The sequence below is a fragment of the Ranitomeya imitator genome, chromosome 8, assembly GCF_032444005.1.
Source record: "Ranitomeya imitator isolate aRanImi1 chromosome 8, aRanImi1.pri, whole genome shotgun sequence".
Lineage (NCBI taxonomy): Eukaryota > Metazoa > Chordata > Amphibia > Anura > Dendrobatidae > Ranitomeya > Ranitomeya imitator.
Window position 1 is genome coordinate 66,533,572 of NC_091289.1, and position 24,577 is coordinate 66,558,148.

General features: G+C 45.5%; 1 protein-coding gene across 1 annotated transcript in view; it reads right to left on the minus strand.

Moving 5' to 3' along the window:
* LOC138647793 (WW domain-binding protein 2-like) overlaps positions 1-23,307 on the minus strand; it is a 35,800-nt gene extending 12,493 nt beyond the window's left edge. The window contains exons 1-5 of the mRNA XM_069737053.1: positions 23,172-23,307; positions 11,709-11,817; positions 7,010-7,145; positions 3,077-3,169; positions 2,391-2,594 (exon numbers count right to left, since the gene is read on the minus strand). Coding sequence (XP_069593154.1) covers positions 2,391-2,594; positions 3,077-3,169; positions 7,010-7,145; positions 11,709-11,817; positions 23,172-23,230 — 601 coding nt within the window. The 5' untranslated portion in view covers positions 23,231-23,307. The remainder of the gene's footprint in view (positions 1-2,390; positions 2,595-3,076; positions 3,170-7,009; positions 7,146-11,708; positions 11,818-23,171) is intronic.
* Between the last annotated feature and the right edge of the window lie 1,270 nt (positions 23,308-24,577).

A 24,577-nucleotide genomic window follows, 5' to 3' on the forward strand; every position in this document is an offset into this window, starting at 1 on the left:
TAAAGGCCAAATATAACTGGTATGAATATCACTGCAACCTACTAAAGACACTATTAAAGGGAGTGTCACCCTTGGGACATATACGACCTATTAATATGGGCATAGAAATGTTACACTAGTCCTACCTGTCTGCCTCATATTAATAGTCTTGTTGAGAAATCCTATATTCTTTCCTTATTTTCATGATTTTTTCCAGGATGCGGGAGTGCGGTGCTGTAAGAAATCGCTGCCTCCCGTCTTCATTATAATACAATCAGTTCTGGCGCCAGAATCCCAGCGCTGCAGTTAGTTATTCTCCTGTATCAAGAAGATAACTAAAGGCTCGTTTAGACGTCCCGATAACTAGGAACAAGTGTTCCTAGGACAGCTTGTTTCCAAATCTCTTCTCATCTAAATAGGCCGGCCATAATGTAACAAACGAGCAAGAGGCTCATTTGTCGATAACGATAATATTTAAGCAATTACTGCTCTCGGGAGCACATTACCGATGTAAACTGGCAATGTGCTGCTGATGGAGAGATGATCTCTGCGACTGTGCTAACGACCGTCCTGTGCACAGAAGGTTTCTCGGACTGTCTAAGCAAGCCATTATACAACCGCAGACCGACTAGCACTGATTATAGGTAGTTTAAAAGCCCCGATCGGCACACGAAAATGTGCCCTAACAAGTGAGTCTGACATCCAGTGACCTACAGCTATAAAGACCATCGCTTACCCAAATCACTAAAGATAAACATCTCACTAGGATGTTGCGATTTACTGATTTTTTCCCACCCCAAATATATAGGTGACTCGAAATAGAAAGAATCAAATACAACACCTCCAGGCACCTTCATTTTACATCCTTTTCACAATAGTTATATAGTTAATAATGAAGGTGTTAATTTTTATCCTGGCCTATGTAAATAAGGCTCCACAAAGCAATCAGCCAGAATCTGAGCCAAAACAAAGTGTAAAGGAACTGGACAGGCGTAGCTAGCTGAGGACCAGATGGAGAGGAGATATTGGAGTCACCGTTAACATTGACCATGGCGTTCAGGTATTGAGTTTACAAGGTACATATGTAAAAGGCAGGGCTGTGGAGTCGGAGTCTGGGCCCATTTTGGTGGAGTCAGAGTCGGTGTCATGGAAATTGAGGAGTTGGAGGTTTGTATTACCGACCCCACAGCCCTGGTATGAGGGAGTCGGAGTCATGGAGTTGGAGTTCATGTCATGGAAATTGAGGAGTTGGAGGTTTGTATTACCAACTCCACAGCACAATGGTAAAAGGTTCCCAACTGCTCCTATGGTGGTATACATCATACATTCTATATTCTCACATGGTATTTTCACAATTTTGCTGTTTTACTCAGATGCTCAGCAGGGCGTCTCTGTACCCTGACAAGTCCTACCTGGGATCCTCCAATCACAGCTCGTGATGGACAGCTTTCATGATATACCTATAATCATGGCAGGTCTGCCCATACATCTCGTGACTGCAATAGCGCATCAATACAAGAATAATGCTCGGCCACGTGTTAAACAAAGTCCAACATATCCTAGTGGAGATCAGTTATAACTATTTTTTTGCCTAAGCTTTTAAGGTGCCACAGACGACTAAATAATGGTGCAGAATTCCACAAATATTTCTCAAAAGGCATAAGTCCTTTCATATTAAGGAATCACAGCAATTCTGACTATCCGCCCCCCTAAGCATAACGCCTGAGCCGGAAGTCGCATTTATAATGAAAGTCTATGGAGCCGCGTTCTGAAGCTCTACAGACTTTCATTGCAAAACAGACATCAGGGTGACGCAGAACACAGCCAGTCTACATAATGGTGATGTCACTGAGAAGAACGGCGCTGGACACCGGAGACAGAACGGTGGATGACCATAATAATAATAAGCTCGCTCCCCCCAGGGACATAGGACGCCAGCAGCGCCGCAACAGTAATGTGCACAGTGTATCTTGCACACAAAGTGCGCTCCCCACAGCGACATAGGACGCCAGCAGCTATACCGTGCACAGTACATCTAGACCGCATCCAGTAGCGGCAAAAATCATCATCACAGTATACAGCCACTTTATTGCACTACAGCAATTTATCAACTACCGCTTATGCTATTTGAAGGACAAATTGGCTAACTATATACATCCAAGATAAACTATATTGCTCTGAGGAAGGTCCATGTTGGACTGAAAACGTTCAGCAATTGATCTGTTTGTCAGGATGTGAAATAAACAACTTTATCCTTCTTCAAAAAATTGAGTGCCAAGTTTATTTTTGATATTTCATAATAATAATAATAATAATAATACATCCACACTTCATTACATGCGAATACACACATTTAACAAATAAAAAAGGTTACTGGAAGAGCATCATTAACTTCTCTATCATTTTAATACCTGTTGGTGCGGCGTATGGATAACCCATGGGCTGAGGTGCTGGACCATATCCATTCATAGCTGGCACATAGGGGTAGGGTCCCGCAGGAGGGGCTGGAGCATATCCTCCAGGAGCAGGGGGGTATCCTCCAGGACCATAAACTCCAGGAACAGGAGCAGGAGTGTACCCATAGCCAGGATTAGGAACATGTGGTGGTCTAGAAGCTAAACAAAAGAGTTAACCAATATTAATGAAGACTAAAACATTCAGTTTGCAGATCTTGATAAATCAGGGCCATAGTGACTCAATCCACAGTAAAAAATAATCTGGGTTATTAAATGTGAGGCAGAATTAACTATGTGTCTGCAGTATCCAGTGAGCTTAAGTGCTAAAAAAGCTCCCATCACATGCGCCAAACGTACGCATTCACCCAATGGAAGGCAAAATAATCGTCTTTTAGACCACCTTACAGGAGTATACCCTTTCATTCTCCCAGTTATGCCATTTGATACATAATCCTTCTGCAACCATAGGAAAAACCTATGCCCGTGCCTGTCAGAAAATCCTCCTAATGTATACGTGTGTACCACAGAGCCTCAATTTGTTCTATAACATCAAGAATTAAACTACTGTCTGATTGTCTGCACAAAACAAACATTAAAACAAGAAAAAAATAAATAAAATAATTAAAAAAAAAAAGACATACCATTGGTTGCCAACTTAAACATTTGCTGCCCAAATTCAATAGCTCCACCACTGTTAAAGGTAAACTTAAATGACGCCTGTCCTTCCCAACCACCTGGAAACGAAGGAAACATTTAGAGCAATTACAATGTGGCATTAGTATAATTAACTTGTCACAGACAGAGATGGGGGCATACATGTATAGCACTTGGATGGATGAGGTTTAGTAATGTCATTCATCAATTTAAGTAATGTATGAACTCTCCAGTATGCCATGGCAGTTCTGTCTCATGCCAGCACCACTGGATACAGACAAATTAGTAGTGAAATTTCAGGCTGTGAAGTAGCAAAACACAAAAAATCCATGAAGGCCCCCCCCCCCCCCCCCCCCGAGCACGAGCATCTCATTGAGTCAAAACTGAAAATAAAGATTACACAACAACCATAAGACGAATCTCATCAACCAAAGTATCATTGTAATCAGTATAACGGTGTCAATCTGACAGTGTCTGTGGGTTACTCAGCACAATCCTGCTGACAGGTTCATTTTAAATATTGCTGTTGAGATCAGGGCTGTGGAGTCGGTAAGCCACAGTTGCGACTCCGACTCCTGGATTTTATCAGGTTCCGACTCCTTCATAAATGGCCAATTCGTAAGAATAAATTTACTGTTGTCAAATATTAACATTGTGCTTATTCAGTTTCTCACCATCATATAAGTAATCAGACCACTTAGAGCAAAAACTATATTTATTAGAATACAATTAGAATATAGCAAATAACTTTTATAAACTTTTATAAACTCTTGTAAGTAAATATGCAATAAACACTGTTATGCAGTTAAGAAGAAATCTATAAATTTGTCCTCAGAAAAAGTATTGCCTCTGTCAGATCCTCCTTCATGGATGCCCTCAAATCTGATCTAATTATTTTGAGAGCAGAGAACAACCTCTCTACACTAACTTGGGTTGGTGGCAAAGCAGTAACCACTCGGGCAACATCTGACAATGTCAGGATACAGAGGAATCGCTTGTTGCACTGTTATTTCTGATAAACGGTCAAATTTCTCAATTTTAGTGCACATGAAAAATTCTGCTGAAATGTACTGGCTGTGTTCTTTGATGGGGATGACTCTTCTATGCGGGAACGCTTTGCACGGTCCTTGTGATCCAAATATTTTTCGAAATTAAATTCTGTTATTCCTCATGTACCCACAGTTAACTGATGCAAAGTTTGTTGAAAGGATAATACCATAGCTCCCAACCGTTCCTCATTGTGCGGGATTGTCCCGGTTTTCAGCCTTTGCCCCGCACTCCCGCACGGGACGCTCTGATCCCGCAGACAGCAGGACCGACACGCCCCCTTGTGTAGTTAAGCCATGCCCCAGGCCCTTACCCTTCCGTATGGCTGCCTCAGTCCTGCAATCCACGGAGGTCCCGATCTGCCGATCATGGGACCCCTAAACTCCTCCCCTCCTGTGACCTCATCACAGGTCCTGTGCACACTCGCAGAAGGTAGGCTCAGCTCGCTGTGCTGGTTGCTGCCACCTTTCCACATGGTCCTGCAGGAGGTAATGTGCTGCCGATCAATACAATCACTTTATTATTGCTGAATAATCTAGAAAGCACTGTCCGTACACAGCAACAAATAGGTGAAGTTCAGAGACATTTTGCATTGCTGTAATTCCTATGTGTTGGTAACAGAGAGCAGCAGAGCAGGTGGTGGATGGACGGACAAGCTGTGTGCCCTGAACTCTCAGGAATGGACAGAGAGACCGAAATCAATGGTGATATTCACAACTAGAGAGAAACAATCTCTGCGACATTACTGCAGCCAGTGACATGTGCGGGGTCCCTATACAGTGCTGTAGAGCTGACAAGGCGTGTAATGCCTTGTGTGGGGTCAGGAGGTGTTTACAGTGTGCATGTAGCAGAGCCGTGTGTGTACGAGATGTATGGAGCGGAGCCGTGTGTGTATAAGGTGTATGGAGCGGAGCCCTGTGTGTACGAGGTGTATGGAGCGGAGCCCTGTGTGTACGAGGTGTATGGAGCGGAGCCACGTGTGTGCGCGAGGTGTATGGAGCAGAGCGCGTGTGTACGGAGCGGAGCCGTGTGCAAAGTGTACGGAGCGCAGCCGCGTGTGTAGGAGTAGCTATGTGTGGCCATTATATGGTACGAAGTATCGTGCGGCCAATATACAGTATGGAGCATCATGTGCGGCCATTATACAGTATGGAGCATCATGTGTGGCTATTATACAGTATGGAGCATCATGTGCGGCCAATATACAGTATGGAGCATCATGTGCCGCCATTATACAGTATGGAGCATCATGTGTGGCTATTATACAGTATGGAGCATCATGTGCAGCCATTTACAGTATGGAGCATCATGTGCGGCTGTTATACAGTATGGAGCATCATGTGGGGTCATTATACAGTATGGAGCATCATGTGCAGCCATTTACAGTATGGAGCATCATGTGCGGCTATTATACAGTATGGAGCATCATGTGCAGCCATTTACAGTATGGAGCATCATGTGCGGCTGTTATACAGTATGGAGCATCATGTGCGGCCATTATTCAGTATGGAGCATCATGTGGGGTCATTATACAGTATGGAGCATCATGTGCAGTCATTATACAGTATGGAGCATCATGTGCGGCCATTATACAGTATGGAGCATCATGTGCGGCCATTATACAGTATGGAGCATCATGTGCGGCCATTATACAGTATGGAGCATCATGTGGGGTCATTATACAGTATGGAGCATCATGTGTGGCCATTATTCAGTATGGATCATCATGTGGGGTCATTATACAGTATGGAGCATCATGTGCGGCCATTATACAGTATGGAGCATCATGTGCGGCCATTATACAGTATGGAGCATCATGTGCGGCCATTATACAGTATGGAGCATCATGTGCGGCCATTATACAGTATGGAGCATCATGTGCGGCCGTTATACAGTATGGAGCATCATGTGCAGCTGTTATACAGTATGGAGCATCATGTGCAGTCGTTATACAGTATGGAGCGTCATGTGTGTTCGTTATACAGTATGGAGCGTCATGTGTGTTCGTTATACAGTATGGAGCGTCATGTGCGGTCGTTATACAGTATGGAGCGTCATGTGCGGTTGTTATACAGTATGGAGCGTCATGTGTGTTCGTTATACAGTATGGAGCGTCATGTGTGGCCATTATACAGTATGGAGCATCATGTGTGTTCATTATACAGTATGGAGCACTGTGTGGCCATATTTTTTTGTTTATAATTATTGTATATGAAACAGTGTGATCAGCAGTGCTAAATGGGTGTGGTTGGGACGTGGATATGGGTGTGACTAATTATGAATGGGTGTGGTCAGAGGCATGGCCCAAAATTTGTCCCTATTTCCTGTCTTCAAAAGTTGGGAGGTATGTAATACTTCTTAGGCTGCCGTCACACTGTCAGTATTTGGTCAGTATTTTACATCAGTATTTGTAAGCCAAAACCAGGAGTGGAACAATTAGAGGAAAAGTATAATAGAAACATATGCACAACTTCTGCATTTATCACCCACTCCTGGTTTTGGCTTACAAATACTGATGTAAAATACTGACCAAATACTGATAGTGTGACGGCAGCCTTACAGTCTTCCTCTTCTGAGTAGCAGCTGTGAGATGCTTGGAAGATGCACACCAAACATCTAGTCTAGAGGAGGAGCTTTACTACTTAGAATTTGCAACACATTTTCACTTCCAGTTTCATACATTGTAGGTAGGGGGGTTGGGGCAGCATGAGGTTAACCAAGTATAAGATTAGATAAAGGCAGTGGAGAACAGTGACATGCAAGAGGTAAGAAATGTCCAGTCTAACTGCATACCACTTCTTGGTTCATTTACTCCGTGCCTCAGTTTTGAAACTGTTGAAAATACAATTCGCTTTATTCAGTCTTGAACTTACCATTTGCTTCAGAGCTGACATTTCCTTTGATGTAGTTTGCAGAGAACACTGGTTGTTCTATGGAGCATCCCTTCACAAGGTAGAACGGCATCATAAAGGACATCATCGGATCCTTCCCCTTACTAAGAAAAATCACCTGGAAGAGCATGAAATCAATACCACGGTCACCTTTCGTTGTCACCACTGCCTACTGTGGGTATATTTAAGGAGTACATGTCACATGCAGTCCTGTCTGCGGGCAGCGCAATGGTACAGAGCTGGAGGAGCGGAACAGATTGATTTATAGATTGGTGGAAAGATTCAGTATAACTTCGTTCTCATTCATTTAAATCCCTCTGTGGCTAGGAGTCCATTAGGCGGTCCTACTTAGTGACTGACAGTACTACTCACTACTTGCTTGCCTTTGACAAGCGATAAGCGAGCGTTCCATCTCTGGATTCTGTGTTACAGATTAACACTATAAAATCTGATGTGGGTACACAAGGTTTTGATCCAAGGTGAAGGAAAAGCAGTGGTCGGAGGCTATGGTCAGGATTACATAGTTATGAAGCGAATCACCAATATGTTGTATCAAAAAATTTCCTTAGAAGATAACACCACAGAGGTTCCAATATCTAGTTGTTTTAATATAGTACTCTATACCCAAACATGGCAAGCAAACAGTCTAGACCAACATGCTGCTATGCAATTCCTACTGTGGAGTGACATAGGTTTTCTGGTGTGCGCTATACATATAAGTTGGATTAGGGAAAATATAAGGTTAATTACCCATTGAATGAGGGATCCTACCAAGACTGCAGCCACATACCCCGATGCTCGTTTCGCGTGGATGTCGCTTCTTCAGGAGCAGTTTTTTTTTTTATACAACATACTGGTGATTTGCTTCATAACTATGTAATCTTAACCATAGCCTCTGGCCACTGCTTTCCCTTCACCTTGGATCAAAACCTTGTGTATGTGTGTATCCTTGACAAGTTATTTTTTTGTATTAATAAAACCTTTATATTGTTATGTAAAATGACTCAGATCCTCCTTTCTAAGTAAATTGAATTTTATTTATATAAATCCCCTTTCTCTCATTGTATCGGAGTCCAGTAGGTGGTCCTAGCAATCATTGACCACCATTTCCATATTCGTTTCACACAGATTCTAGGAAGACTGCCAATTGCTATGCAGGACCACCCACTGGACACCTGAGGACTAAAAGAACAGGGATTTAAATGAAGAAAATATATAAGTTATACCATGTTCAGCATGACAAATCCCCTATAACAAAAATAAGTATTATACAGGGACAGCAGTGTTCGAGCTTTTAAGAAGTCTTGTGTACATGCTGAGTAAATTGTCACGAGCTGCATGATGCAATAGAAAAGGTGAAAGTGAACCTCCTCAGTAATTTTGCACATGATAGATCAATCTCATAATAACTTAAGGGAAAAACCTGCAGTGCAATTGGACATCCCTCCACATCCGTGCCGGATCCACATGTGGTATATGCTGGCTGTAGTATACAGCAGGCATCTGTAGGTATCAGCTGTGAGCAGAGGGAGCACTCATCACTACTGTTTAGAGGAAAGCTCTGCCTCCTGGCTTTATTATCATACTGTGACGTGCAGTAATCCAGCGCCCTGCACTCGCGCTATTACCCGAAACTCATCCGCCCTGCTATGGGCAGGGTCTTCATCCTTCTTCTGCGCAGGCTCCGGCGAGTCACCACTACTGAGCAGAAGGATGAAGACGCTGCCCATAGCAGGGCGGATAAGGTTTGGAGTGCAGGGCGCAGGTGCGGCATTACGGCACCACAGCTGCACCTCACAGGGTGGTATGATAATGAAGCCAGGAGACATTTCTTTCAGGAACCGTGCGCCCCAGAGCATGGAAGAAATCATTAACGTAAAAAGAATAAAATGCAATTTCTCGACTAGACCGCAGCTATGAGGCACACAGGTAAGACTATTTCAACCATTCTATTACCTGTATGCCCATAGTAATAGCATCCCCAGGGGTGACAGATTCCTTTTGATGGGATCCCTGGCTGTCTTTTTTTTTTATTTCGCTCTCTCTAATCTATAATATAACAGCACAAAAATTAAAGAAAAACGGGCTATAATGCCTGAACGGCGTGGCAACGTTTCAGATATGGTATCCTTTCTCAAGGCATTAAAGCCCGTTTTTCTTTAATTTTTGTGCTGTTTTCCTTTTTTTAATCTCTATTATTGGAAGCCATTTGAACATTGGTTGGGAAAGCGCTGCACGACAACTGCGGTAATACGTGATGCTGTTCCAATTTTGAGATATATAATATATATATATATACACACATACACATATATACACATACATACACATATACTAGATGGTGGCCCGATTCTAGCGCATCGGGTATTCTAGAATATGCATGTCCACGTAGTATATTGGCCAGCCACGTAGTACATTGCCCAGCCACGTACTATATGTAGTATACTGCCCAGTCACGTAGTATGCACCATATCCCTGTTAAAAAAAAGAATTAACATAAAAAATAGTTACCTACTCACCTTCCGGAGCCTCCCGATTGAAGCGGCCAGTTACCGATGGTCCTCGCACACTCCGGTCCCAAGAGTGCATTGTGGTCTCGCGAGATTGCAGCATGGACCGCTTACCGGAGCATCACAAGCAGGAAAGGCCTGTTGTGGATCCGAGGGGCCGACGGACGGCGAGTATATAACGATTTTTAATTTTTTTTATTATTATTTTTAACATTAGATCTTTTTACTATTCACCTGCATGGAGAGCAAAACCTTCCAAATGCAAGCACCACACCTCAAATCAACTCCAGGCCTTTTATCTGCTTAATTGAGAATGACATAACGAAGGGATCGCCCACCCCTATCCATGAAATAGCCTTGGAGTCAACTGTCCAATTACTTTTGCTTCCTTTAAAAACAGGGTGGCACATGTTAAGGAGCTGAAACTCCTAAACCCTTCATCCAATTTTAATGTGGATATCCTCAAATGAAAGCTGAAAGTCTGATCTTCAACTGCATCTGAATTGTTTTGTTTAAAATTCAAAAGCACAGGTTGGCCAGTTACAGGGCAGCGCAGCCACAGTCATGAGGTGTAAAGTTCTCACAGGGTTAGTGCTTCCCATCTATCTATATAATTGTCTAAGGGGTACTTCTGTGTGTCTGCGTCTGTCTGTAACGGAAATCACAGGCCGCGACCAATCAGCGACGGGCGCAGTCCGGCCGTGAATTCGCCCCTCCTTACTTCCGTCCAGTCAGTGCCCGCTCCATACTCCCCTCCAGTCAGCGCTCACACAGGGTTAATGGTAGCATTATGCTGCGGTGTAGCGCACTCCGTTAACGCTGCTATTAACCCTGTGTGACCAACTTTTTACTATTGATTCTGCCTATGCAGCATCAATAGTAAAAAGATATAATGTTAAAAATAATTTAAAAAAAATAAAAAAATGTGCTATTCTCACCTTCCGCCAGCTTCCGTTCCTAGAGATGCATTGCGAAATTACCCAGATGACTTGGCGGTCTCGCGAGACCGCTAAGTCATCTGGGTAATTTCGCAATGCATAACTGGGAACGGAAGCTGGCGGCAACATCACGCGCATCGGCACAGCTTCGCTGGACGCCGGAGGGTGAGTATATAACTATTTTTTATTTTTAGCAGGGATATGGTGCCCGCTGTGCTATATACTGCGTGGGCTGTGCTATATACTGCGTGGGCTGTGTGTTACATGGGCTGTGCTATATACTATGTGGCTGCTATATACATACATACATACATATTCTAGAATACCCGATGCGTTAGAATCGGGCCACCATCTAGTTAGTAAATATTCAGGCTGTGTGGCGGGTTCAGTACTCCTGAATGTTTACTCTAAAGGCTGACCCAGTGTTGTCATGGAATGCTAATCTAGAAAACTATGGAGCCTCCCAGATCAGGAAGGTAAACTCAACAGGTTCTCACCCTCCCAGGGTTCAGTGCCCGCTCAATGCCACTGTCTTGGCAGCAGCAGTGCCATCACGTTAGCGTTCTTTCCAATCACTGCACTCGGAAGCTAGGCCGCAGTTGACATCAAACACTGCTGCACTTAGTGATTGGCTTATTGGTAACACACATTGCTGACATGACGTCACTGCTGCTGCCAAAACACTGAGACCGGAGGAGCGGCGGGTAGCCGGAGCTGGATCTATGGAGGGGGGGAGGCGGAGGTACCTGATCAGCTTGTTATTTTACAAAGTCTGTTTCCCAAGGTCCTGAAGTCTGGTTCTCAAGGTCCATTAGATAAAATTGTCTGAACCTGCTAATTTTAGGGAGATCCACCAACCATCTAATGTAAGGGGGTCTCATGACTGTGGGGGGACATAATCTATTAGAAATTAAGAGGATCAGGGTATACATGGAATTGACCAATCATTTTGTTCAGCTGAGCTATGTACTGCTATTTACAGGGGAGATGGACGAGATTGCTGCTGGACGAAAAGAGGTGTTGGGCCTCCAGCTCTCTAATGCTCGGGCATTTTCCTTGCTTCCAGTACATAAACCTCGAGCAATTGATACCTGATGTGACATCCATGGTCAGGAGCTGCCCTACAGTATTCTCTTTCCCAGGATTTAATGCTACACTGGAGCAGAATACTGTGCATAGATATATTTTTCCCATCTAATTAAAGAAAACATTTGACACTTCAGCCTCACCTACCCTGTATGGTGTGAGGTACAGCAAGCCCTTTTTCGTGCCCTTGAAGGCTTCGGTCTTGTGGGCCATGTCACTGAAGGAAAGCTCCACATCTTTACACATTTTCAGGACGCTAGAAACAAAAGAGTAACATTAGTAAGAGGCAGTGGAGCGTTTTCTGCTAATCTCTCCTATCAGCCATTCCCTAATCGCCCTGCTTGTTTGCCCTCCCTCCGCTCCCGTGGAGTCATGTGACAGTGATCTGCTGATTTCTCACTTCAGCACGAGAGACTATGACCACTATGACCGGGTGTCACTGCTGACGGCTATTGTACGGCACCCGGAGATGGGTGCCCACAGATTAGTCAGCAGGTCACACCGATTACACTGGATCTGATGTGGCAGACACATTTCTGAGTTTTGGTAGAACAAAAACTATCGAACATTTTGGATTTATCACTAATCTAAGTCCCCTGCCCCATGTAATATAGTCACCAGCCGCCATCTTCACTTCTGCTCCCGCTGGTCTTCTGCAGGTTGTGGCCTGTCGGATGGCTCCGGTGTTTGCTGTAAGAGCCAGAGGTCACTACTCAATGTAAGTCTATGAGAGCCAGAACAAGGGTCTCAGTCTTAGGCTGCCATCACACTAGCAGTATTTGGTCAGTATTTTACATTTTACATCAGTATTTCTCAGCCAAAACCAGGAGTGGGTGATAAATGTAGAAGTGGTGCATATGTTTCTATTATACTTTTCCTCTAATTATTCCACTCCTGGTTTTGGCTTACAAATACTGATGTAAAATACTGACCAAATACTGCTAGTGTGACGGCAGCCTTACACCGAGAGGTGGTGACCGTTATCTCTGATTTCTGGTCAGTCAGAGGCTGCAGTCACAAAATAGTGTCGTGGGACCAGAGCAGCACCAGGAAGAACGGACGACGGCAGCTGGCGAGTAGAAGACTAGGAGTAGGGAACTTACATTACCAGCACCACTCAGGATTAGGAAAAACACTAAATACGCTGGAGTGGTGCACTCAAACCGGAGAGCAGGGGGAAGATGTTCCTCGCTTTGGTAGCACAGATGAAACTTTCTTTTTAGAGAGGCTGCTGAAGTTCTGCCATCACAGAAGTGCACAGACCTGTAGTAACGCACGGCCTTGTTGCCTTCATCCCCTACAATAAGCTGAAACTGCTTTTGATACACAGTTGTACAACTGTTCCAGGAACTGTCACCATCAGCATTCTCCCAGCACTATAACAACCGGAACTTCCTTAATACACACACTGAGCCTCTCACTGGCCAATGGCGTCACTGCCTCCAGATGAAAGCCCGGACCACCTCCTGTAAAGCATCTCAGGGTCTCTGCTGTCAGAGAGATTAGACAATGGAGAGCAAGAAGGGAGATAGCTGGTGGCTGCACTTTTTTCAGGGGAGAGACAATTTAATAAAACGATCTGCAGATTGTACATTTTTTAATGAGAACACGTTTTCTGAAAGTACAATAAGTCACATCACGGCCACTGAATTATGACAAGCCACGCTGAACATAAATCACAAATACTGTAGAGAACCTGTCAGCAGGATTTAACCCTATAAAGACATGGATATAACGGCGCTGTGATTAATATGATACTGATGTGAAGGGATCCGCTCAGTGGCTGCTGAATACTCACCTTGTGAAGTTTTCAGAAAATGACTGCTTTGGGGAAGACATGGGGGTAGGGTCTTCTTCTGGTTCTCCATCCCCCCCACCAGCCTCCTCTGCTTCTTGTACAGGTCACCGATTCAGTGATATGCCTACTTTCTAAAATCCATTATTTGTGGACAGCACCTGCGCAGTGCGAGGCTGCATCCTGTGTGCATGACTTCAACACCTCTGGCGCCATTTTATTGAAGCCATGCACACATGATGCAGACTGACACTGCGCAGGTGCCGTCCACAAATTATGGCGACGGTTGAGCGCCATTTTAACCCGTTAGCGACCGCCGATACGCCTTTTAACGGCGGCCGCGGAAAAAGTGTATAGCGCCCCCCAGAGGCCGAATTTCTCCGGGGTCTCGGCTGCCGGGGGTAGCCGAGACCCCAGAGAACATGATTCGGGTTTTTTTTTACCCACCCCGCATTTGCGATCGCCGGTAATTAACCGTTTACCGGCGATCGCAAAAAAAAAAAAAAAAAAACGTGATTTAAGTTGTGTTTCTCTCCCCTCTAATGTGATCGGACATTAGAGGGGAGAGAAATAGGGTCCCCCGAGCCCCCCACGGTACCTAATGTACCGGTGAAGGTGCCCCCCCGGTCCCCGACCCTCCTCCTTCCTGTGCGGGCTCCAAAATGGCGGGCGCAAGTGCAGATGCGCCCGCCAAAACCTAGCTTCCCCCGGTGTATTGGGGTCGGTTTTTACCGACTCCTGGAGCGATCGCAATCCAGGGGGTCTTTACAGACCCCCGGGGTTGCGATCGCTGCAAATAGTTTGTGAAAAAAAAAAATGCTTTGCATTTCTCTCCCCTCTGATGTGATCGCACATCAGAAGGGAGAGAAATAGAGCCCCCGAGCCCCCCACCATACCGCCTGCTCCTGTCCCCGGTCCTCAGTCCGTGGTCCCCGGTCCTCAGCCCACGGCTCCTGGCCCCCCTTCTTCTTCTCTGCTGGAAGAAAATGGCGGGCGCATGCGCAGTGCGCCTGCCATGATCTGCCAGCAGAGACCCAGCAACCTATGAGAATTTTCTCATTGGCTGCTGGGTTTTGATTACTGTAATATGTCCAATTACAGTGATCAAAACCCCAAATGTTTGATAAACATGGCAGCACTTGGGCTGTACCTTTCTCTTCTCTCCTTGTAGTTGTTCTAGGAGAGAAGAGAGAGAGACTACAGTTCAAGTGCTGCCCTGTCAGTTACAAATAACATATCATCTGCCTCCGCCAGCATCCAATTTACCCACCCCCGTTCTCCGTAATCCCTGCATCATCAGCAGAGGATTATTAAAAAAAAAAAAGTTATAATTTTTTTTTTTAAAATTTTTTTAGGGTTAGGGTTAGGGGAGGAATTAGATAAAATGGCCCGCAGAACTTTTAGCGCGGAGCAAGCTTACAGCCTGCTTTGCTCCGGCAGCTCCGGCAGCGAAACAGATTCTGCCCCTGAAGTTGAGCAGTTTTCAGACAGTGATGACGACTCTTCCTCCACGGGATCCCCCAGCCCGGTGGTAGCGGAGTCGGTCGTCACTGCTGAAGCTTCAGAGGCAGGACCAAGTACCGCAGTCCCCCCACCGCTGTGGTATAATGACACCTCATTTTCCCCTCAAATTCCCCCTTTTTCTGCAGTCCCTGGAATAAAAGTAGATGTCGCCAATTTTACCCCCATTGATTTTTTTGAAATTTTCATTAGCCCCGAAGTCCTGCAATTAATCGTCCACCAAACAAACCTATATGCCCGGCAATATATTTCCCAAAAACCCACTGCCTTTCATTCCCGTTCCTGGATCCCCACAAATGTCCCGGAAATAAAAAAATTCTTAGGCCTCACCCTGAATATGGGTATAGTAAAAAAAACCACTCTCCGCTCTTACTGGGCAACAAAAGCTGTCCACTGCACCCCTGTATTTGCAGCCATCATGTCCCGAGCCCGTTACGAAGCCCTGATGAGATTCCTCCACTTCAGTGACAATTCCCAAGCTCTCCCAAGAACTGACCCCAACTACGATCGGCTAAATAAATTAAGACCCCTAATTTCCCTCCTAAAAACTTCCTTTCTAAATTCCTATACCCCAGAGCAAAATATGCCAGTCGACGAGTCCTTGATGAGCTACAAGGGCCGTCTGTTATTCCGCCAATTTATTCCCTCCAAGAGAGCCAAATACGGCGTAAAATTATATAAAGCTTGCGAGAGCTCATCAGGGTACACGTCCACCTTCCTAATTTATGAAGGTAGGGACCGCCAAATAAACCCCCCAAACTGCCCCCAGACAATTGGTATCCCAGGCAAAATTGTCTGGGAGCTAATGACGCCCTTTCTCAATCAAGGGTACCACGTGTACACAGATAACTATTACACTAGCATCCCCCTATACAAATCCCTCCATGCTGCAAATACAGGGGCCTGTGGGACAGTGAGGAAAAACAGAGTGGGGTTTCCGTCACAGTTAGTGTCCAGACGTTTGAAGAGGGGGGCGTCATTTTCACTTGCAAGCGACCAACTTCTTGCAGTGAAGTGGAAAGACAGGAAGGACGTCTATATGCTTTCCACACTGCATACGGACACCACTGTGACGGTCAGAGAGAGGGGTGCCACCAGGGACAAAGAAAAACCTGTCTGCGTCACAGACTATAACAGACATATGGGTGGCGTAGACCTGTGAGACCAGGTTCTGCAACCATACCTGGTCAAGAGGAAGACCAGGGCGTGGTATAAAAAGGTGGGAATCTATCTAATTCAGACTGCCACCTACAACAGCTTTGTCCTATATAAAAAATCTCAAGGACCGCTAACTTTCCTGCACTTTCAGGAAAAAGTAGTAGAGAGCCTCATATTTGAGTCCATGGCACCGGGGGAAGCCTTCGACTCTGAGGATTCCCGGAGACTGTCAGAACGCCATTTTCCTCACCCTGTCCCTGTCACTCCCACCCAAAGGTATCCTCAAAAAAGGTGCCGAGTTTGCAGAAAGCATGGCAGGCGGAGTGATTCCCGATTTTATTGCCCCACATGCCCATCCCAACCAGGCCTTTGTATCTCCCCCTGTTTTGAGACCTACCACACCACCTACAATTATTAGTTTGCTTTTTTTCAATAATTTTTATTTTCTGCTTAGTGGCCCCAGAAGTACAATTTGGAACAATTGATAAATAATATTTTAAATTAGTAGATCCCATTTTACCCCATTTCACAATTAATTCCAGAACTTGATCAATCCCATACCAAACTACTATCCCAACAAATTCTCGTCCACGTACCCACGTCTGTACGCTCTAGAGTGTGGACCCCACAAATGTTCTTGCAAAGTCAGGTCATCTGAAAATTCTACGACTCGATCAATCCCATACCAAACTACTATCCCAACAAATTCTCATCCACGTACCCACGTCTGTACGCTCTAGAGTGTGTGCCCCACAAATGTTCTTGCAAAGTCAGGTCATCTGAAAATTTTACGACTCGATCAATCCCATACCAAACTACTATCCCAACAAATTCTCATCCACGTACCCACGTCTGTACGCTCTAGAGTGTGTGCCCCACAAATGTTCTTGCAAAGTCAGGTCATCTGAAAATTTTACGACTCGATCAATCCCATACCAAACTACTATCCCAACAAATTCTCATCCACGTACCCACGTCTGTACGCTCTAGAGTGTGGACCCCACAAATGTTCTTGCAAAGTCAGGTCATCTGAAAATTTTACGACTCGATCAATCCCATACCAAACTACTATTCCAACAAATTCTCGTCCACGTACCTATGTCAATAAGCGTTAGAATGTGGACCCCAGAAATGATCTTGAAAAGTGAAATCATCTGAAAATGAATTCTAGGACTTGATTACTCACAAACATTTTTGACCATTTATCTAACTTTGACTGCTTTATGACTCTTGCTACACAAAACTTTGGTTTCCATTTATATTACTTATATTTATGTTGATGATACCGGCATGATCATTTTATTGTAGGATTTCTAAAAAAATTAGGAAGTTCCGTACTTATACACTATGGGCTTTACTTTATGGTTCTTGCCGAACCTCTGGTACCAGACAATACTTTCTATAGAGAACTGGTTGTTTTGTGCATATAGCGGTTCTGACCTTGGCGGGTGGGAGCTTGCTATGGTGTACCACGTCTATTGGCACATTCGTCTCTCATATAGGGATTGATGGAGCTAAAAGGACGTTGTACGACCAGTCTCTGAAAGTGTCTGCCATTCTAGCCCTGATGGTGTTCTTTCATCTTTGGAACAAACTCCGCTTTGCTACATAGTTGGCTGCATTTTCCTACACATTTTGCCCTTCATTCCAGTACAGTTTATTCTTCCTGCTACAATATACGCAAATGCGGGACAACTGTTTTGTTAGTAAGACCAATTTTATAGTCAGCCATTGTGTTTTAGGAGCATGCCTCCCTCTGTGAGTAATAATTCCTGGAAGGATTTTCTTTTTTGCTCAATGTCTCTAGAAGCTTTGAATGGGTCCTGGATCTTCAATTTCAAATAAAGCCAAATTTGTCACATTGTGCCCCTTTCTGTCCAAGCCCTGCCATTTGTCCAAACAGAACTTTTTGACTACATATGGGATATCGCTGCGCTCATAATAAAGTGGGTAACAAATTGTGGGGTCCACTTTTTGATGTTATTTCTGAAAAAGTGAGACATTCAGGTCTAAAACAAGATTCTCATGGAAAAAAATGAATTTTTTCAATATGACGACCTAATGTTATCAAACTCTGTGTCATACATGTGGGTTCAAATTGCTCAATATACCCCTGATTAAAATCTTTGAGGGGTGTAGTTTCCAAAACGGGGTCAGTTGTGGGGGGTTTCTGCTGTTAGGCACATCTACAAACCCAAAATGGCGTCAGCTCTCACAATTAAGAGATTAAAAATTCAAACGGCGCTCCTTCCCTTCCAAGCTCCGCAGTGCTCCCAAACAGAGGTTTACCCCCACATACGGGGTATCGACATACTCAGGACAAATTGCACAACAACTTTTGGGGTCCAATTTGTCTTGCTACCCTTGGGAAAATAAAAAATTGGGGGTGAAAAGATCATTTTTGTGAAAAAAAAATGATTTTTAATTTTTTCGGCTCTACGTTATAAACTTGTGTGAAGCACTTGGGTGTTCAAAGTGTTGACCACACACCTAGATAAGTTCCTTAGGGGGTCTAGTTTCCAAAATGGTGTCACTTGTGGGGGGTTTCCACTGTTTAGGCACATCAGCGGCTCTCCAAACGCGACATGGTGTCCGATCTCAAGTCCAGAGAATTCTATATTGAAAAAGTCAAATGGCGCTCCTTCCCTTCTGAGCTCTACTGTGCACCCAAACAGAGGTTTACCCCCACATACGGGGTATCGACATACTCAGGACAAATTGCACAACAACTTTTGGGGTCCAATTTGTCTTGCTACCCTTGGGAAAATAAAAAATTGGGGGTGAAAAGATCATTTTTGTGAAAAAAAAATGATTTTTAATTTTTTCGGCTCTACGTTATAAACTTGTGTGAAGCACTTGGGTGTTCAAAGTGTTGACCACACACCTAGATAAGTTCCTTAGGGGGTCTAGTTTCCAAAATGGTGTCACTTGTGGAGGGTTTCCACTGTTTAGGCACATCAGCGGCTCTCCAAACGCGACATGGTGTCCGATCTCAATTCCAGGGAATTCTATGTTGAAAAAGCCAAATGGCGCTCCTTCCCTTCTGAGCTCTACTGTGCACCCAAACAGTGGTCCTTCCCCACATATGGGGTATCGGCATTCTCCGGACAAATTGCACAACAAATTACCGTATATACTCGAGTATAAGCCGACCCGAGTATAAGCCGACCCCCCTAATTTTGCCACAAAAAACTGGGAAAACTTATTGACTCGAGTATAAGCCTAGGGTAGAAAATGCAGCATTTACCGGTGAATTTTAAAAATAAAAATAGATGCTCCATACCGTTCATTATTGCCCCATAGATGCTCCATATACAACTGTGCTATATAGAATGCTCTGCACCTTTGATTATGGCCCCATAGATGCTCCTTATAATGCTGTGCCATATATGCTCTGCACCTTTGATTATGGCCCCATAGGTGCTCCTTATAATGCTGTGCCCCATATATGCTCTGCACCTTTATGGCCCCATAGGTGCTCCTTATAATGCTGTGCCCCATATATGCTCTGCACCTTTATGGCCCCATAGGTGCTCCTTATAATGCTGTGCCCCATATATGCTCTGCACCTTTATGGCCCCATAGGTGCTCCTTATAATGCTGTGCCCCATATATGCTCTGCACCTTTATGGCCCCATAGGTGCTCCTTATAATGCTGTGCCCCATATATGCTCTGCACCTTTATGGCCCCATAGGTGCTCCTTATAATGCTGTGCCCCATATATGCTCTGCACCTTTATGGCCCCATAGGTGCTCCTTATAATGCTGTGCCCCATATATGCTCTGCACCTTTATGGCCCCATAGATGCTCCTTATAATGCTGTGCCCCATATATGCTCTGCACCTTTATGGCCCCATAGATGCTCCTTATAATGCTGTGCCCCTTATATGCTCTGCACCTTTATGGCCCCATAGGTGCTCCTTATAATGCTGTGCCCCTTATATGCTCTGCACCTTTATGGCCCCATAGGTGCTCCTTATAATGCTGTGCCCCATATATGCTCTGCACCTTTATGGCCCCATAGGTGCTCCTTATAATGCTGTGCCCCTTATAGGCTCTGCACCTTTATGGCCCCATAGGTGCTCCTTATAATGCTGTGCCCCTTATATGCTCTGCACCTTTATGGCCCCATAGATGCTCCTTATAATGCTGTGCCCCTTATATGCTCTGCACCTTTATGGCCCCATAGGTGCTCCTTATAATGCTGTGCCCCTTATATGCTCTGCACCTTTATGGCCCCATAGGTGCTCCTTATAATGCTGTGCCCCATATATGCTCTGCACCTTTATGGCCCCATAGGTGCTCCTTATAATGCTGTGCCCCATATATGCTCTGCACCTTTATGGCCCCATAGGTGCTCCTTAGAATGCTGCTGGTGCTGCCATAAAAAAAAAAAAAATCACATATTCACCTCTCTTCTCAGGAAGCCGGCGCTTTCAATAATTACCTGCTCCTCTGCGGCTCCGTCTCCAGCACTGACGCTCAGCAGAGGGCGCGCACTGACTACGTCACAGCGCCCTCTAACCTGAGCGTCACTGCTAGAGGACGCTGCAGACGGAGCCGGAGCGAGGAGGCAGGTAATAATAGCGCTGCGCTCCCCTTACCTGCTGCGGCGCGGTCCCTGCAGTCCCTGGCTTCTCCGGCGCTGCAGCTTCTTCCTGTAATTGAGCGGTCACATGGCACCGATCATTTACAGCAATGAATATGCGGCTCCTCCCCTATGGGGGTGGAGCTGCCTATTCATTTCTGTAATGAGCGGTGCCATGTGACCGCTCAGTGCAGGAAGAATCTGCAGCGCCGGAGAAGCCAGGGACTGCAGGGACCGCGCTGGGAGCAGGTAAGTATGATTACACAGCCCCCGCTCCCCCTCCCCTGCTGACACCCGGGTATATGACTCGAGTATAAGCCGAGAGGGGGACTTTCAGCCCAAAAAAATGGGCTGAAAATCTCGGCTTATACTCGAGTATATACGGTATGTGGTTCATTTTCTTTTTTTACACTTGTGAAAATAAAAAAAATTGGTTCTGAAGTAAAATGTTTGTGAAAAAAAGTATAATGTTCATTTTTTCCTTCCACATTGCTTCAGTTCCTGTGCAGCAACTGAAGGGTTAATAAACTTCTTGAATGTGGTTTTGCGCACCTTGAGGGGTGCAGTTTTTAGAATGGTGTCAATTTTGGGCATTTTCTGCCACATAGACCCCTCAAACGGACTTCAAATGTGAGGTGGTCCCTAAAAAAAATGGTTTTGTAAATTTTGCTGTAAAAATAAAAAATTGCTGGTCAAATTTTAACCCTTATAACTCCCTAATAAAAAAAAAATTTTATTCCAAAATTGTGCTGATGTAAAGTAGACATGTGGGAAATGTTATTTATTGACCATTTTGTGTGACATATCTCTTTGATGTAAGGGAATAAAAATTCAAATTTTGAAAATTGCTAAATTTTCAAAATTTTTGCCATATTTCCGTTTTTTTTAATAAATAATCGCAAGTAATATCGAAGAAATGTTACCACTAACATGAAGTACAATATGTCACAAAAAAACAATCTCAGAATCAGCGGGATCCGTTGAAGCGTTCCAGAGTTATAACCTCATAAAGTGACAGTGGTCAGAATTGCAAAAATCGGCTTGGTCATTAAGTACCAAATTGGCTCTGTCACTAAGGGGTTAAAAAGGGGGCATGTCACTCATTCAGGGACCTGTACAAGAAGGAGGATGAAAAATTAGAAGACCCACGTCCCACCCCAAAGCACACGAGACATCATTTTATGAAAACTTCCCAAGGAGAGTATTCAGCAGCCACTGAGCAGATCCCTCCTCATCAGGTATCATATTAATCGGAATCACAGCGCCATTACAGCCATACCTTTAATTTATAGGACTAAATCCTGCTGACAGGTTCTCTAACTATCGATCAGTGGAATTTAAAATGCAACATGAAAGTGAAGTTCCTAGTTTCCCAATAATTAAAAAAAAAAAAAATCATGTCACTTTCGGGGGCAGGGCTGATACCTCATTGCTGTGTTCCCTCCATACAATGCGCACTGACAGTGCACTCCTTTTCCAATCATAACTGGCGAGGGAGCGCACTGTCACTATGCACTGAAAAGAATATCACTCAGTAGAGCAGGGATTGGCTGATGACATTTGTTTCAGGGTGGGGGCGGAGGCTGTGGCAATGAACACAACCTCTGCCCCCTGATGACGAGTCGTTTGACTATCCCAGCATGCAGTGAGGATTTTTAAACAAAACGTCATCAAAACTGAAATAGGCAAAAAAATTATAAATAAATTAGGAGTAGTGAAGAACTGTGGGCACTTTTTAATTATAGTAAAACAGGAATGATTAGATTATGACATTAAATAGGCATTTAGGATTAAAACCAATGTTATAAAAGGGGTGGCCCAAAAGTAGGTCAAGCAAAGTGTTTGTGGTCACATGGAAACTCATGCTGACTTTGTGCTTGAAGACGCTAATCTGCAGCTACCTAGTTACACTACTGCCGGCAGCCTTACTGGAATCGCAGCTACAGGGAGAAAATAAACATACTTCTTCCCAGGCGCCACCAGCTTTCAGTCATGGGGACCTGCACAGGGCGGCTCCAGTCACCACTCACTGTGAGCGATGGAGGTAAGCAGGTCCCAGCACACACAGGCTACATGCTCTGCAGCATTCATGTGCACAGCCAGCTGTCAAAGTGCTGGGGGAGGGGAGAGGGTTAGCCGCCACTCTCTGCCCCCCATGACTGAAAGCTGGTGGCTCCAAGGAGGAAAGAAGTTCATTTTCTCCCGGCAGCCCCATAGGAAGGCATGCAGTTTAACGCTGCACATTAACCCTGTATCTGCAGATGAATAGCACTTTCTCAGGTGACTGGTCCCTTTTACAAGGACTGCCGGCCACTGGTGACGGAGGGGCCGCCGGACTACCATGGTGGAGTGGAGGACAGAACATCTCAGCGCCTCCCGCGGGACACTGAGACTACGGCTCCCACCTGCACAGAGGGGAGGACGCTGGGAGTTGTTGTGCCTCTATCCTGACAGCTCCCGTGTACATCAGCACCGCTGCCTTCTTATTCTCTAGGAGAACTGATGACCTTCCGGGGCTTGTAGTTCCACAGCCACTGACACACTCACCTCTCGCCATTGTTGACGATGACGCCGCCGTTCTGAGAATGGTTCTTATTCAGCGCCATGTCTCCGGGCCGCTCCGACTCCACCGACACAACAGACTGAGGAAGTCGTTAAGGGGCGGGGCCGGACACGTCACTGCACGTTGTGAAACGCGTGAGTCATGTGTCAGCTGACGGCGGCGCCGCGAGAGCTCAGCTGACTGCGCCATCTGCGCGGATGTGAGGCCGAATAGCGCCTGTCAGATCTGGTGACAGGCGGGGAGACCTGCACTTACACTGACGGGCCACACTGAGGAGAGGGGCCACACTGAGGAGAGGGGCTCACACCGAGGAGAGGGGCCACACTGAGGAGAGGGGCTCATACGGAGGAGAGGGGCCACACTGAGGAGCTGGGCTTACACTGAGGAGAGGGGCTGACACTGAGGACAGGGGCCACACCGAGGAGAGGGGCTCACACTGAGGAGAGGGGCTCACACCGAGGAGAGGGGCTCACACCGAGGAGAGGGGCCACACTGAGGAGAGGGGCCACACTGAGGAGAGGGGCTCACACTTAAGAGAGGGACTCACACTGAGGAGAGGGGCTCACACTGAGGAGAGGGGCTCACACGGACGAGAGGGGCTCACACTGAGGAGCTGGGCTTACACTGAGGAGAGGGGCTCACACCGAGGAGAGGGGCTCACACCGAGGAGAGGGGCTCACACCGAGGAGAGGGGCTCACACCGAGGAGAAAGGGCTCACACTGAGGAGAGGGGCTCACACTGAGGAGAAGGGCTCACATTGAGAGGGCTCAAACTGAGGAGAAATGGCTCACACTGAGGAGAAAGGGCTCACACTGAGGAGAGGGGCTCACACTGAGGAGAAAGGGCTCACACTGAGGAGAAAGGGCACACACCGAGGAGAGGGGCTCACACCGAGGAGAGGGGCTCACACCGAGGAGAAAGGGTTCACACTGAGGAGAAAGGGCTCACACTGAGGAGAGAGGTGTTATGAACAGGTGATCCAGAACCACAATGGACCTAGTGGTTAAGAGCACACAAAGTGACCTGATAGTTACTAACATAGGACGAGCTCTGAGACGTGGGAACTCTGCTGACCGCAATCCCTAATCCTATCATACCACACTAGAGGTAGCCGTGGATTGCGCCTAGTGCTCCCTATGCAACTCGGCACAGCCTGAGAAACTAGCTAGCCCTGAAGATAGAAAAATAAGCCTACCTTGCCTCAGAGAAATTTCCCAAAGGAAAAGGCAGCCCCCCACATATAATGACTGTGAGTTAAGATGAAAATACAAACACAGAGATGAAATAGATTTTAGCAAAGTGAGGCCCGACTTACTGAATATACCGAGGATAGGAAAGATAGCTTTGCGGTCAGCACAAAAACCTACAAACAACCACGCAGAGGGGGCA